Genomic DNA, 17,552 nt, shown 5'->3' with positions numbered 1-17,552 from the left:
AGCAACAGAAAGAACACTATGATCGAAGGGCTAGAGTAAGGGATTTTCAGCCTGGGGACAGGGTTCTGGTAAAGGTGTGTCATACAGAGACCAGGCAAAAGCTGGGTGACCGCTGGGAATCTTCTCCGTACCTGGTGGTGAAGAAGCAATCCGGGACTCCAGTATACATAGTTCGTTCTGAGGACGATGGCCGAGAAAGGGTCCTCCATGAAAATCTTCTAACCCAGTGCATGTTTCTTCCAGCCAGGAATGAGGAAACACCACACAGCAGTGAGTCAGGAGATGGTATAACTCAAGAAGAGTTAAGTGATGTGCTAAGTGCAACGGGTGATGGTGGAGACCAAGATGAAGTGGACAGCGAGGGGGATGTAAATCAACAGTTTTTCAGGCCAGTAAACGCTGTAAACCTGTCGCAAAGTGATGCTGGTCATGAGAGTTCGGCAGAGATGGAGAAAGATGCCACCCCAGACAGTTCTGGAGACAATCCAGCGACAGAAGATGCCATGAATCCCCTAGCTGTGACCCAGAGAAGGTATCCTGTCCGAGAGAGGCATGCCCCGAACAAGCTATCCCTGGAGTTACATGCAGGGGACAGCAAAACAGCTCAGGAGAAAATAGAGAGAGGGCGCCTTATTTGGAAAAAAGCTAGGGCCAAATACACTACACAGATAATATACTGAAAACACACATACACCATAGATGCACAAAGTGACACACATAACACCATGTTTAGTTTTTGTTTTACTCATTTGATTATTTTTATATATATATATTTTTTTTTTCTTCTTTATAGAAATGTGAAATGTTCTGGCTAGAAGGCGTGGTCGCCTTCACCCAATGTGGGAGAGGGTGTAAGGTGTTGTTACTAGTCATGGCCACTAGGTGGAAGTACATGCGCTACGCGTTGTTTCTCTTTATTGTTGCTATTTAGCGAGGAAGACACAGTATTGTGTGCTTCCTTGAAGGTGAGACATGCTGACTGTGCTCTGTGATTAATCCTAATTAATCATTTAAAAATATGTGACCTCCATCAATGTTCTGGACAGATTACCACTGGATAACATGTTATGTTCAGTTAGTGGTCCAAATTTGTGCATATTTTCAAGCTAAGTTTTGTTTTTTTTGTAAATATAGCAAGCAAAAAAAGGTGGTGTAAAACTAGTTGCTAAGCTCATGTGTTTCGTCAGTTTTGGTTTGGTGTGACCTGTTTTACATGTAGGCTTGGGAATTTAAACTGTTTAAGAAGAGTATATATATCATTTTTTTTATTTAATGTGAGCGGTGAATGCCATTGAGTGCTATGTACATTTTCAATGGAAGAAACTGTGTATGTTAGCTGAGACTTTCATTGAGTGTAAGTTAGAAGGAAAAAAAACTGTTTTAAGAGACAGTATTGTGTGCTTCTTTGAAGATATGCCAAGCTGCTGTCCGAGCCTGACAATAAAACAGCGCCACAAGTTGATCACACCACATTCCTGCGCTTCCTGGTCCCTTTCATTTACCATCAAAACACAACGCAGAGCCCAGCTGGGGAGCCAGGTAGAGAGAAGAGGGTCACAGTACAGTAGCCTTTGTTTGCAATTACAGTGGTCAAACGTTTCCTGTAGTTTTTCACCAGGTTTGCACACACTGCAGCAGGGATTTTGGCCCATTCCTCCACACAGATCTTCTCCAGATCAGCCAGGTCTCTGGGCTGTCGCTGAGAAACACGGACTTTGAGCTCCCTCCAAAGATTTTCTATAGGGTTTAGGTCTGGAGACAGGCTAGGCCACTCCAGAACCTTGATATGCTGATGAGCCTTGATGAGCCACTCCTTGGTTATCCTGGCTGTGTGCTTTGGGTCACTGTCATGTTGGAAGACCCAGCCACGACCCATCTTCAATGTTCTAACTAAGGGAAGGAGGTTGTTCCCCAAAATCTCGCAATACATGGCCCCGGTCATCCTCTCCTTAATACAGTGCAGTCGTCCTGTCCCATGTGCAGAAAAACAACCCCAAAGCATGATGCTTCCGCTCCCATGCTTCACAGAAGGGATGGTGTTTTTGGGATGGTACTCATCATTCTTCGTCCTCCAAACACGGCGAGTGGAATTAAGACCAAAAAGTTCTATTTTGGTCTCATCTGACCACAGAACTTTCTCCCATGACTCCTCTGGATCATCCAAATGGTCATGGGCAAACTTAAGATGAACACCCTGCGACTTTGCAAGTTCTCCCACTTAGAAATCATGGAAGGGTCTGAAATTTTCATCTTAGGTGCATGTCCACTGTGAGAGACATAATCTAAAAAAAATCCGGAAATCACAATGTATGATTTTTTAATAATTTATTTGTGTGTTACTGCTGCTAATAAGTATTTGAACACCTGTCAATCAGCAAAAATTCTGGCCCTCAAAGACCTGTCTAGTCCGCCTCTAAAAAGTCCACCTCCACTCCACTTATTATTCTAAAGTAGAAGCACCTGTTTAAGGTCGTTAGCTGCATAAAGACACCTGTCCACCCCACACAATCAATCAAGACTCCAACTACTAACCTGGCTAAGACCAAAGAGCTGTCCAAAGACACCAGAAACAAAATTGTAGACCTCCACAAGGCTGAAAAGGGCTACGGGGCAATTGCCAAGGAGCTTGGTGAAAAAAGATCAACTGTTGGAGCAATTATTAGAAAGTGGAAGAAGCTAAACATGACTGTCAATCTCCCTCGGACTGGGGCTCCATGCAAGATCTCACCTCGTGGCGTATCAATGATCCTAAGAAAGGTGAGGAATCAGCCCAGAACTACACGGGAGGAGCTGGTCAATGACCTGAAGAGAGCTGGCACCACTGTTTCCAAGGTTACTGTGGGTAATAAGACGTCATAGTTTAAAGTCATGCATGGCACGGAAGGTTCCCCTGTTTAAATCAGCACACGTCCAGGCCCATCTTAAGTTTGCCCATGACCATTTGGATGATCCAGAGGAGTCATGGGAGAAAGTTCTGTGGTCTGATGAGACCAAAATAGAACTTTCAAATACTTATTAGCAGCAGTAACACACAAATAAATTATTAAAAAATCATACATTGTGATTTCCGGATTTTTTTTTTATTAGATTATGTCTCTCACAGTGGACATGCACCTAAGATGAAAATTTCAGACCCTTCCATGATTTCTAAGTGGGAGAACTTGCAAAGTCGCAGGGTGTTCAAATACTTATTTTCCTCACTGTAAGTACCATATTCTTGTAATGTTCCTACGACCATTTCAAAATGAAAAATATTTAATATTTAGATGTAATTTAAGATCATTTTACTCATCAAGATGTGATTTTTGTAGTACATGAACAGCCTTAGGTTTCCCGTTTTACACAGAAATTGTGAATTGCTTTGCACTTCATGTGCTGATGAAAGGCTGCAGACAAAACATACTCTGTGAAAGGGCACCTCCAGCATAGTCCATCACTTTCCCCTGAATATGCTCTTTACTCAGCCTACAGAGCAGAAACAGGCTGAGTCAGTGGAAATAACAGCAGTCCCCTCCACCATCAGAGTTACAGCCAGCCCTGCAGACAGATGGGAATGGAGTTTCTCAACCAATCAGAGATTCACAGACGGGACTGGAGCTTCTCAACCAACCGGAGACTCACAGACAGGACTGGAGCTCCTCAACCAATCGGAGACTTACAGACGGGACTGGAGCTTCTCAACCAATCAGAGACTCAAAGACGGGACTAGAGCTTCTCAACCAATCGGAGACTCACAGACAGGACTGGAGCTTCTCAACCAATCGGAGACTCACAGACGGGACTGAAGCTTCTCAACCAGTTGGAGACTCACAGACGGGACTGGAGCTTCTCAACCAATCGGAGACTCACAGATGGGACTGGAGCTTCTCAACCAATCGGAGACTCACAGACGGGACTGGAGCTTCTCAACCAATCGGAGACTCACAGACGGGACTGGAGCTTCACAACCAATCGGAGACTCACAGACGGGACTCGAGCCTCTCAACCAGTCAGAGACTCACAGACAAGACAGGAGCTCCTCAACCAATCAGAGACTTACAGACAGGACTGGAGCTTCTCAACCAAGTGGAGCTCATAAACCAATCACAGACTCAGAGACAGGACTGGAGCTCCTCAACCAATCAGAGACTCACAGACAGGACAGGAGCTCCTCAACCAATCGGAGACTCACAGACAGGACTGGAGATTCTCAACCAATCAGAGACTCACAGACGGGACTGGAGCTTCTCAACCAATCGGAGACTCACAGACGGGACTGGAGCTCCTAAACCACTCAGAGACTCACAGACGGGACTGGAGCTCCTCAACCAATCAGAGACTCACAGACGGGACTGGAGCTCCTCAAACAATCGGAGACTCACAGACAGGACTGGAGTTTCTCAACCAATCAGAGACTCACAGACGGGACTGGAGCTTCTCAACTAATCGGAGACTCACAGATGGGACTGGAGCTCCTAAACCACTCAGAGACTCACAAACGGGACTGGAGCTTCTCAACCAATCGTGGACTCACAGAGACTGGAGCTCCTAAACCACTCAGAGACTCACAGATGGGACAGGAGCTCCTCAACCAATCAGAGACTCACAGATGGGACTGGAGCTCCTCAACCAATCAGAGACTCACAGACGAGACTGGAGCTCCTCAAACAATCAGACACTTACAGATAGGACTGGAGCTCCTCAACCAATCGGAGACTTACAGATGGGACTGGAGCTCCTCAACCAATCAGAGACTCACAGACAGTACAGGAGCTCCTCAACCAATAGGAGACATACAGACAGGACAGGATCTCATAAACCAATCAGAGACTGACAGATGGGACTGGAGCTTCTCAACCAATTGGAGACTCACAGACGGGACTGATTTGGTTTGGGCTTGATTTTAATTGAAACAGGATAAAATGGCTCTCATTAAATCCACCCCTGTCCTAAACCAATCAGAGTGGGACTCACTGAAGTGAGTATCTGCTGTCATTTCAAAACCTCGTATCTCCAGAATGAGAGCTGAGAAGTAAAACAGAGCTGTTAGTGTGAGTCAGTGTGACAAGACTTTATTCCAGAACATTCAGGAGTGTTTCTGTCAGTCTGTTTATCATAGACATGTTCACACAACATTAAAGAGGGAAAATCATCATTTGACATGGAGCTGTGAGAGTTTTAAATGGCGGCAATTATGTAAATATTTGCAATAAATAACATCAGCAAACGTGTTTATTTATCAGCTGTAATAATCTTATCTGAAGAGTCAGGAAAGGTCAGCATGTTTATTTAGATCTAAAGTAACCAGGCAACAGCACAGAGAGAAAATCACTTACTGAATGAGCCTGTATGAGGGAGAGAGAGAGAGGGAGAATATAGAGAAAGAGAAAAAAGAGCGAGAGTGAGGCAGAACATAGAGAAAGAGAAACGAGAGTGTCAGAGAGAAGAACATAGAGAAAGAGAAACGAGAGAGAGAGGGAGAACATAGAGAAAGAGAAACGAGAGAGAGAGGGAGAACATACAGAAAGAGAGCGAGAGAGGAAGAACATAGAGAAAGAGAAATGAGAGAGCAAGTGAGGTAGAACATGGAGACAGAAAAATGAGAGAGAGGGAGAACATAAAGAGAAAAGAGAGCAAGAGAGAACATAGAGAAAGAGAAAAGAGAGCGAGAGAGAGGGAGAACATAGAGAAAGAGAAAAGAGAGAGGGAGAACAGAAAGAAAAGAGCGAGAGAGAGCGAGAACATAGAGAAATAGAAAAGAGAGAGCAAGAGAGAGGGAGAACAAAGAGAAAGAGCGAGAGAGGGAGAACATAGAAAGAGAAATGAGAGAGAGAGGGAGAACATAGAGAAAGAGAAAAGAGAGCGAGAGAGAGGGAGAACATAGAGAAAGAGAAAAGAGAGCAAGAGAGAGGGAGAACATAGAGAAAGAGAAAAGAGCAAGAGAGGGAGAACAGAGAAAGAGAAACGAGAGAGAGGCAGAACATGGAGAAAGAAAAGAGAGAGAGGGAGAACAGTGAGAAAAGAGGGAGGAAGGGGAACATGGAAAATAATGAGAAAGAAATAGAATGAGAAAAAGGAAGAGAGGTAGAATATAGAGAAAGTCTGCAAGAAAGTGAAATAGAGAAAGATTAAGGGAGAGAAGAGAATGAGAAAGAAATAGAAAAGAAAGAAAATGTGTGAGACAGACAGAGACAGATAGAGAGAGGAAAAAGAATGAGAGAGAAAAGAGGGAAAGAGAAAAAGGAAAATTTAAAAAAGACCGGTGCAATTTCCCTTTAAGAACCAAATAATATGTATAACTAATAACAATAATAATAATGATGATAATAATAATAGTCAGTGCTGATGGCTGGTTGGTTCATGCACTGACATAAATGATATAAAATTAAATGATCTTAAATCTCATCTAAATATCTAATTTCACTTATTTTGCAATGGTTATAAGAACATTAAAAGAACAATGAACTAATTTTAAATCACTTTTAATTGTTTTTAGTATTTTCATTTCTATAATAGCACATAGTTTTGTTTGTGTTAAGAAATTAGCTTGAAACAAGCTGATATCACTGTACCTGTTCAGCCTGTATGCTGAACAAACAGTAGCCACTTTACGTGCAGCCTAATAATCCGTTAATAAGCCGAGTAATAGCTCAATAGGAATAGAATATGTCCATGTAAACACCTCATTCGGAATAGTCTAGTCTGATTGAAGCCATTCAGAATATAGCCTCTATCTGACTGAACGAGGTGATCCTGTAAAGAATCTGTTAAACAGAAGAATAATATCCATGTAAAATCCTGTATCCGATTACATTCCCTAACGGAAAGTTTAAGTCCATTTTGCATGTGCGTCGCATCATAGTGAGAGTTTATACTGTTCAATACAGCGGAGCAGAAACTGGTCTGCAGAGGAGACAAAGTTTATGCTCTGATCTTTAAAAGACGGTGGTGGGACGGACATCCAGCTTATGTGTCTCAGAGCACGACGTCTTCCTCTCGGCCTTCTTTAATAAGGATATGTGAAGGACATTTTCCTGAGTCTGACGTCATTTTAAAGAAGAAACACAAGAAACACAAGCACTGCTCACTGCTGCTCATCTCACTCTGACTGGACTCATGTGATGCTCGATGTCATGGTAACGTTTACTCTGAGTGTTTCTCTACACATGCGTGTCATTTTGGACCTGATTACTTGTAGTGAACATGTAAACAAAGATTTTCCATCAGATTCTTGAGTAGAGTGAGCATAAACACCTCAGTCTGAATCTGTAATTGGAATGTGTTCAATCGCATTGGCAAAAATCTGAGGAGGACGATTGAGGATTCAGAATTCTTGGTAGAAACATCAGTAACCTTCGATACAAAGATGATATGACCCTCAGAACATCTGGAGAATCTGAAGGTTCTTATGATGAAGGTCAGAGAACAGAGTATAATGATGGGACTTCAGCTCAACATGAAGACGACAGTTATGATGACAGGAAAGGCGCTAACTTTACCACTGATGTGAAAGCTGGACAATAAACAAGCGAGGCAGGAAAATATAGATGCCTTTAAACTTCAGTGTTGAGACTTTGAGAAGCTCAGACGGCAAAGAAAACAAATGGATGGACCCTCAACCAAATCAAACCTCTCCTCTCACTCAGAGCCCAGAGAACCAGACTGAAGATCTTATTTTGGACACTTCCAGAGAATAACCAGTTCAATGGAAAAGGCTGTTATGATTGGAAGAGTTGGAGGTAAAAGAGGAAGAAGACCAGGTGAAAGATGGATGGAGATGATCGGAGGAATCATGAGCCAGCCATTCAGATGTCTGAAGACCCAAACAGAAGACGTTCTGGAGAGACACCGTCCATATGGTCACCAGGAGTCGGGAACGATTTAATCATTTAATCACAATAACAATACTAATAGTAATAGTGAGATTATTAATCACTGAAAACAAAATAAATTGAAATTAGTTAAATAATATTGTAATATTCTTTCTTAAAATAAAGAGAAATACTATCTGTATAGACTACATTTGAGATGAGTTCACTTGCTATCAACAACAGCACTACTACTAATAATAATAATAATAAAAATAATAATAATAGTAATAGTAAAAAATAATTAGATCATTTTGCTTAAAAAGTTACTAAAAACAAAAAAGAAGTAAAAAAAATCTTATAATATTCCTACAATCATCTTAAAATGAATAATTTTAGATATATAGACGACATTTGACATGAGTCCATTTGCTGACAACAACAGCAACAACAACAACAACAACAACAATAATAATAATAATAATAATAATAATAATAACAGCACTGATGCTGTACAGGCTGTAATGGCCTGTGTGTTGTGTGTGTGCTCTGTAATGGGTTATGTTCTTTTATTAAGCAGTGTTATGAAGCTGAAGGCTCACACTCTCCTCCTAATCAATGATTATCAGTGCGTGTGATGCGTCCGGCCTCCAGTCACATATTAAGGCAACGAGACGCACTCAGCTGCGCCGCCACAAGGCAAGGCTAATCTATAATTAATCTCTCATATGGAATTAGAGCTAACGCTGTGTGAAGGTTATGCTCTACTCAAAGCCAATGCAATATTTAAAATAAGATTGGCCCAGATACAGATTTGCATTAGGGGGTGGGGGGCTGATGGGGGTGGGGGGCAGTTAATAGAGAAAGTGAGCAGAAAGGCAGCGGCCGTGCGATATTGATTGCTTACTCACGGGCTATCACCTCCCCCGGTGGACGCGGTGGGAGAGACAGAGCTCTTCTGTAATAACAGCGGACTTGTCGCTGTTTTTCACCTCGCAGCTTGGCTCTCCTTCCCTCGCTCGTTCTTCTTTTTTTCTATGTCTACATTCCTTCAGCACACGCGCTGTTCCACTTACAACACGTACAAACAACGGAGGGGAGCAGGTCAGTGAGGAGATCAGGCTCTTCAGCTCAGAGGAAACTTCTGCCAAACATTCTGAGGGCAGAGGAACCCAACAATATATGGACTTTTATATATTTTGAAATACACTCCAAACACACACACATTTTCTAAGCCGCTTCTCCCTCAGGGTCGCGGGGGGGTGCTGGAGCCTATCCCAACGGTCATTGGGCGGAAGGCAGGATACACCCTGGACAGGTCACCAGTCCATCGCAAGGCAACACTCCAAGCACTAACATGTATTTCAGAATATACTGTATATACCATATATTAAAGAAACACATCGCTGTTTATCATTGCTATCTCCATTTTTGACCTTTTTCATTTTTTGACATAATTTGAAATTACCTGTTGCTTTGCATACATCCATTGTATGTAAATTTCATGATGAATGGGCTGATTTCATAGGACACTTTACACTGTTCCAGTGTTCCAGTGTTCCACTCCACCTTTGTTCTATTTATTACTCTTTTGTTCTCGAGAGAGCAATCTGTATTCTTTCTGTGTAGTAGTTCCTAGATATGCAATATTATATAATGCTGTAAGCTGTCAGAGGAATGTGCAACTACAACTGCTACCTCACCTATTGTCTATTGACTGTTTTAAAATATATAGTTTTATAGTCCTTTTTTCTTAATATTTAAGTTTTTTTTCTTTAAATCTGCACTTCATATATTTTAGCTTTACGTTTAAATTGTTTTGTATGTAGGAAGTGCCGTTGGATTGCTGCTCAATCTCGTTGTACACTGTGCAATGACAATAAACGCATCTTATCTTATCTTATCTTATCTTAAAAGGAGCAATCAAAAAATGACTTGGAAAGATGTCTGGTTCCATTGACTTCCATTAAAAGCCAAGGATGTTTTTTCCTTCTCCTGTAAAGTTACCATTTTGGAGATACGAGATTTTCTTCTTCTTCTAGGTTTATTTTAAACTGTGTGGTGAAATATGAACAAAGACAGAAATAACTATGTGAATGTTTATCAGCTCCATCTGAAAGTGTAGGAACATCTCCAGAATCCTGTCTGATGCTCTTCACTGTCTGATTCCTTTAGAAATGAGTTTGTGTTCGAGTCTCTTCATGTTAAATCTGATCTAATGATCCTTTAGCAGGACAGAAGCAAGGGCTGTAGGTATTGATACTCTGTGAAATGCAGGTCTGATCTGATATCTTGTTTATGTGAAGTACATCGGGTGTGAGAGTCTGATTGCAGACTTATGTGGTTAATGTGAAGTACAGTGCAGATCACAGTCGGTATGTTTAGCTACAACTGGAACCTTCATTACACTCAACACAGATAATCACTCAAACTGATAAATATATTGGTCCCACTTTATTTTAAGAGTCTATAATAACTGTGTAGTTACAGATCAATAGCCTATTTAACAACACTGTAGCTACTGATGATTTAATCAGTGTTACAGATGGATTACAGCAGTTCAGCCTGTGTAATTACACATGTATATTTTGCCTCTTGTAATTTTGATACATGAGATCAGAAGTGTTTTTTTACATATTACATTTGCTTTACATTATTACTGTGGAATAACTGTGTTGTAACATTGTAATTAATCACATCACATTAATTGCCATTCTATAGTTAACACTCTGTAATTGCACTGTACCTATATAACAACTGATGTTGTTACATATATGTAATTACATAAGATGTACTTCTGTAATCCGTCTGTAATGGTGACTAGTAGCTAGTGGCTAGTAGTTCCACTGTTGTTGCATAAGTTGTTCACATATAACTACACAGTTATTCGGGACATTTAATATAAAGTGGGACCCATATTTTTCATACATTGTAAAAATATACTTGGTAAATACATTTTGAATATTTTTTTCTATATGGGTCTTATAATTAGGCCGAAAAAGGGCAAAAAAGGTAAAGATGCTGCCTCAGTTAACTGATGAGAGGCAAGATCAGAATTAGGTGCAAAAGGAGGAAAAAGCAAGTGAAGCCAAACTGATCTGAGGTACAGACCGCTCCACAAATACTGGCACCCTTGATAAACATGAATAAAGCAGCCTGTAAAAATCAGTAATCTTTATTACTGATTCTTTTGATCTTTATTTTAAAAATTTCCAGAAATCTAACCTTTATTTGAAGTGCAGTGATTGAAACGAGAAACTCAAATCTTTTCACAAAATTATATTTTTCTTAAACATACACTCATAAAATGGTTGTTCAAGGGATCTTCGCTAAAGGGAATGTTTACGTTTAGAGCCACACATTCTGTATAGAGCAATTTCATGCTTACATTTTTAAAAAATGGTCCCATGCAGCACCAAAAGGGGCTCTTCTTTTGTTTTGACATCATAACAATAGAAAATCCCTTTTGCTGCTATATAGAAACATTTTCAAAGAACCACATACCTCCCATTCTCCATCAATCTAAAGAACCTTTTCACCATGCAGAGAACCATTTAAGCATGAAGTGGTTCTTATAGCACCCAAAAGAGTACTTTTGTTGTTACACTCTTTAAAAAGTGGTTCTTCATGGGTCCTTTAATAAAGGGAATAGTTCCGTTTGGAACCATGCGTTCTATATAGAACTATTTCATTATTAAATTTTTTTACATGCTTAAAAGTTTCTTTGCATGGTGAAATGGCTCTTCAGATTGATGGAACATGTGCTGTATATATATTTCAGTCGTTCTACAGAAACGTCCACTATTCTGTCTCTATAGGAGTCACTGGTGTCACTGATCGTCATCGGTGTTCCACACCATAGATGTTTTTAATGATCAATGCATTTTACTCAATGAATGCTACAGAACATCAAACCACACGCTGTCAATCAGGGAACATCCACTAAAATGTGGAATTTAATCCATTTGCGTTCAATTTTTTCACAATGACAGAATAAAGTTGGTCACACCAGTGATGTCAACTAAAAGCTTCATATGATCATGAGCTGAATGAGAAAATCTCTGAGAACTGAAAGACACAGTGGACTCACCATGAGCTTTTCTTCATAGATCCTCAGAAATCAGGTCAAAGGAAGTCGAGTGACGTCATCAACGTGACTTTTATTTCAAAATAAGAGTTTTTTGTTACGTGATAAAACCAGTGACATGACTCCTGGGGAACTTTCATTACATATTTTATAATATTTATTTGGTGTTTTCTTTGGGTCATTTAAATCATATATTCCACAGTCATGTAGAGATTATTATAGTTAAAATTTCAGAAAAATGTGTTTTTTACTTCAAAATATGGCCTCAGCTTCACACGCGACTGTGGGGACGAGCTCTTCTGTGGAGAGTGGAATTCTATGTGATTGATTTAAAAACCAATATTGATAAATTGAAGCTCGAGAAGGTGAAATTGTTAAAAAAAACGTATTGTTTTATTTTAAAATATGAATAAATTGTAACCCCAACAGGTTTTTTTAAGTGTAATATATCTGTAAATGCTAGGGACACAAAAATGGAAGTTTCTGTAGAATGACCCAGATATAACATTATATTCACACCGATATTTTGTGCTTTAACCTGAATGATACGGAGCACTTAAATGGTCAGTTATGATGTCCATTTGCCGAATAAATTAATAGAATTAGGAAATTGGTTGAAACAGTTGAAAATGACTGTAAAACACTCAGCCAATGGAAAGATAATTTCCATTAAAACATTAAAACAGGTAAAAATGTCTAAAAGTACAGTTACTAATCGCATAAGTCTGAGAACAGTCCTACAATGACCAATATTAGATATACTTACAAGACTCAAGATGTTTTGTCTTGCTAAGAGAACATTTTTGAGATGTACTGTGGAGTTTGTACCCCATACTTAGTTAATTCATTTTTTACAACCTGTTCAGAAGTGATTTGCTTTCACTTGCCAGCATCACATTTTTTGCAGAGAAACACTAAGCACAAATGTTAAGCTCAAAAGATTGTGATTTAAAAATTAGGTGTAAATGAGTGTAGTTTTCACAGTTCAGCTCAGTTCTGCTTGCTTTAAGGAAGCGTTATTAACACTGCATTTTATGAGCCATAGTTTTCTGCTCTAAGCATACATTTGAATACTAATCGACCTTAACCCTCCCTCCCTCCTTGCTCTCTCCCTCTGTCTCTCAATGTAGATGCAGATTGTGGTATTTCAGCAGATGCAGTGGAGTTGCTGAGGTCAGGACACATTCGGAGGAAAAGTACAGTGGAGAGAGAGGACAGTGAGGACTCAGATACACTGTGTGCCTCTTCAAAGTCACATAAACTCTCCAGGGCTTCTTCTGCACCAACCAGAGGCAGCGCTGCTCCGAAACACATCAGCCAACGAACCAAAGAGTCGGCTGGACATTACGCCACCAACCTCGCTGAGTCTGTTATGCAGGACGCCTTCATCCACCTGTCTCAGGACGAGCCGTCTTTCATCCCAGAAGCAGCTGTTAGCATCTCCAGTTCACCACAGAAAGCAGCTGGCATGCGCCATCATACAGATGAGCCCCCAAGGGCAAGAACTTGCTCTTTTGAACTCCCGAAGATCGTGATCGTACAAAGTCCTGATAACTGCGATGAAGCAGAGTGGCCTGGCATGCAATCCGAACATCAGGGAATTCATAAGAGCACAGCTGAGCCAGGACCGCAGTCGCACTCTCATCTCTCACATGGCTCTCCCAAAAAACACTCGGCTAAGCCAGTGGAAGTGGCGCTAGCATGCGCTGCTAGCATCATTGGCACAATCAGCACCCCACAAATCACAGAGAGGCTCACACTTGAATCAGGTGATGAGGATGATGTTAATGAGGATGGAGGAAGTGAGAATGAACAAGGGGACTACTCGTTCTCTTCCGCCGTGTGCGGTATGGCTCAGATGGCCGGGGCAGTAGCCGTGGTGGACCTTACTGAAGGTTCTGCTGATACGGAAGACTCAGGTGAGATGTTCTCAGCATCTCTGGGGCTGCTGTCTGCGGCCCAGGCCTCCGCGGCCATCCCGTTGCATTGCAGTGTAGCAGAAGGCACCTGTGTGGAAACATTCAGGGCCAACGTGGCAGAAGTGCTCTTGAGGGAGGCTTCGGCAGTACTAACTCACAAACAAAGCTACACTAGCATAGCAAACTTCCTTGAGACTACGCATAACAAGATTGTGGATGGGATCACATATCCAAGGAGGTCATACCCGGGGCATCTGGAGGTGGACGAATTCACACAGGAGTTGGCGGACAGCGTTTTAAGATATGCCCTGGAGAAAGCAGTGAAAAGAAAAGACCTCGAAGGGAAGGACAGTGTCAATGTGCAGCGTTTTCTCCTGGAGAGTGTGAATGATCTGCTCTTTGACATCCTTTGTGTCACATCAAGAAAAATCAATGACATTTCAACATGTAATCTGGGGTCGGCCGACAGGAAAGGAAGCAAAGCTGGTTCCAAAGAATGCAAGACTGTCACCAAGCCTGGCGGAGAAGTGTTAAGCCAATTACAGGGTTGGACTGAGCACAGTCAGCCTGATAATCCCAATGAGAGGCAGAGCAGCTCTCTTTTGGGAAAGAGAGAGAGAGAGCAGAAGAGCAATCAGGAGGAAAAAGAGAGTGAATTAAACTCAAATGGGAAGGAGTCCTTCAGGCTTGCTCAGAGCAGAATAAACAGAGCCACGGTGAGGGAACTGGTTGACCTGCAGGGGCAGCTGGCTAAGTGTGATTGGAGCTATGACTCTAGGCTTCCCTCGGACGAGAGCTCTCCCTTGCACAGCACTCGAGGGAAAACTGGGAGAGAGGGAGAAATCAGGCAGCAATCCTCTTCCTCCACAGGAGCACTTGCAGTACCTAAAATGGAGGGTGAGTGCAAGACTCCAGTCATGTGCTTTGCTGAGGACTTGGCGACAACAGTGGTGTCCATGGCCACAGAGCTGGCGGCGATATGCCTTGAGAATTCGACTGGTAAGCAGCCCTGGTTTTGTGCCCTGAAGGGTGGACCTGAGGGCCCAGAAGGGCTTCTTCTGCCCGGCCGAACAGCTGCAGCTCTCCGCAGAAAAGAAACTCAAAACGGCACAGTAGTTGCCAAGAAGCACCGGCCTCCTCGACTCAGCGAGATCAAGCGTAAAACAGAGGAGCAGCCTGAGCTCATGGAACGTTTGGTCAACCGTGTGGTTGATGAGACCGTCAACCTGGATGATCCAGCAACTTCTGACCCCTTTGCCCTCTTTGCCTCAGAGGTCACAGCACGGATCATGAACTGTCCTGAGCTTAACGTAGTGGACACGTCTAAACAGGGCCAGCCCTGCCGTAGCCGGCTGCAGTGCGAGAGGTGGAGCAGTCGAGGCAAAGCTTCAAGCTATGAAAGCATCCCAGAGGAGGACGCAGATCCTTCTGGACCACTAAACACCCTTGGGCCAGGCAACAGGCTGGGTCACAACCTGAGCCGAGGAAGCTCGATCTCCAAGCAGTCCAGCTGCGAGAGCATAACTGATGAGTTCTCTCGGTTCATGGTGAACCAAATGGAGACGGAGGGCCGAGAGTTTGACCTCCTGCTGGACTACTATGCTGGGAAGAATGCCAGCAGCATCCTGGCGGCAGCTGTTCAACAGGCAGCAAGCAGGAAGAACGGACACCTCAATGTCCGGACATCATCTTGCCTCTCCAAGCAGTCCAGCACAGAGAGCATTACTGAGGAGTTTTACCGCTTTATGCTCAAAGATATGGACAAGGAGAACAAAGACTACGGCATCACCAAGACCAAAGAGTGGAGCAACAGCCTTCTGCCTCCAACCCCTAGAACTCCTTTCTGCATCCGCCAGTCCTCTGTTCCGGACAGGCGATCATCCGACTCAAGGCTGACCGTAAACTCGCCCATCAAGGCAAACTCGTTTGATGGATTTGCCCGAAATGTTCGCGGCGACTCACTTAACATCTACCCATCCAACTCAGTGTCGTCCACGAGTCTGTGCAAGTCTGACTCTTGCTTGTATCAACGTGGCCAAACAGACCACGTCACAGACATGCTAATCCACGAGACGTGGGCAAGCTCTATTGAGTCTCTGATGCGTAAAAACAAGATCATCGCAGAACCTTCGGAGGACAGTATGGAACTGGATGCTACCGACTCCCAGCCCCACGTCCAGCTCTTTGCTAATCGACTAGCTGCCAACATCGTGGAAAGTGGCAAGTCGCTAATGGGAAGTCAGCAGGAAGGAGGAACAGCTAGCCATCAGAAGCATGCTACAGTTGGAGAGAAGAGGCGGGGCTTTAAGCAATCTCGCCCAGGAAGTGGTCATAATCGGGCGAGCACACAACAGCAGGACGTTGGTGAAGGTTCCCAAGGGTCCACATGTGGAAGGTATGCACGGCTAGGACAGAGGGAGGTTCCTCTAATTCACATTGAGCCAGATCAAAGGGATGAAGTGTCTGAAGACACGGAGAGGGAACGTGGCCACAGCAGGGAATCAAATGCTCAGGTCCAACCTCAAAGCAGCAGGGATAGAGTGCCGGCGAGCTGGAACAGGTATGGTCAAAGAAAATTCACAAACACCGCTTGAGGGTCAATATTACACTCAAGTTATTTGAAGTGCAGCAGATGAGCTCGTAGTGGAGCTTTGAAAAAGCACAAGCCCTGAACGCAACTGTAGCATCTCAGCTCAGCAGAGTGGCTTTGATCTGCCTGAGAGGGAGAGATTTTGCAAAATTAAATTGTCAACTATTTTGTTTAATACAAAATGTTTGTTCCATTTTGCCAGTGGGTTTGTACCAAAAATAGGCACAGCAAAAAATATAAACTGAATAAGACCCTACTACACACTTCAAACATGCTGTCGAATGCTGTCACTTAGAAAAGCACTAAAAAGCCATAGATTCATGTATATGCTGTATTGGACAATATATACTGATACAACACATGATATAGTGTTTAGTTTTGTTTTCTCAAGATTATAAATTATTCCTGTCATTATGGTGACGAAACAATTTTTTTCCCAACTTAATAGTATCATTTTCCAGAAATACAAAATTTCCTTTTCTCATGATAACTGATGGTCTGTATACATTAAGAATCTGTTTATATGTTAGCAGTCTTTAATCTGAGGGCCTGTACAGGTCAGTGGTGCTGTTAAACTATTGTTAAACTGTTTATTTGTCAGTTTGCTGTTTTGTTTTAGATTGTAATATTGTCATTGGTACTGGTAATCCACTAAAGAACGTTTTATAATCTGAGGGGCTGTATTTGTCAGTTTTGCTGGTAATCCTCTAAAGAACTGTTTGTAATCTGAGGAGCTATATTGTCAGTAGTGCTGGTAATCCTCTAAAGACCAGGTTATAATCTGAGGGGATATATTTGTCAGTGGTGCCGGTAATCCGCTAAAGAACTGTTTATCATCTGAGGGGCTGTATTGTTAGTGGTGCTAGTAATCTGCTAAAGAACTGTTTATAATCTGAGGGGCTGTATTGTCAGTAGTGCTGGTAATCCTCTAAAGAACTGTTTGTAATCTGAGGAGCTATACTGTCAGTAGTGCTGGTAATCCACTAAATAACTGTTTGTAATCTGAGGGGCTGTATTGTCAGTAGTGCTGGTAATCGTCTAAAGAACTGTTTGTAATCTGAGGAGCTGTATTGGTCAATAGTGCTGGTAATCGTCTAAAGAACTGTTTGTAATCTGAGGAGCTGTATTGTCAGTAGTGCTGGTAATCCGCTAAATAACTGTTTGTAATC

At 42.3% G+C, this 17,552-nt stretch overlaps 1 protein-coding gene across 4 annotated transcripts in view; it reads left to right on the top strand.

Annotated features, from left to right (window-relative positions):
* The window catches only part of LOC108443033 (SPHK1 interactor, AKAP domain containing), a 104,783-nt gene that overhangs the window by 60,701 nt on the left and 26,530 nt on the right, over positions 1–17,552 (top strand). For all 4 annotated transcript variants that reach the window (XM_017723415.2, XM_037539959.1, XM_037539960.1 and 1 more), the window contains one exon: positions 13,005–16,353. In XM_017723415.2, coding sequence (XP_017578904.1) covers positions 13,005–16,353 — 3,349 coding nt within the window. The remainder of the gene's footprint in view (positions 1–13,004; positions 16,354–17,552) is intronic.

This window comes from Pygocentrus nattereri, chromosome 7 (assembly GCF_015220715.1).
Source record: "Pygocentrus nattereri isolate fPygNat1 chromosome 7, fPygNat1.pri, whole genome shotgun sequence".
Classification (NCBI taxonomy): Eukaryota; Metazoa; Chordata; class Actinopteri; order Characiformes; family Serrasalmidae; genus Pygocentrus; species Pygocentrus nattereri.
This window is presented reverse-complemented; position numbering and strand designations above follow the sequence as displayed.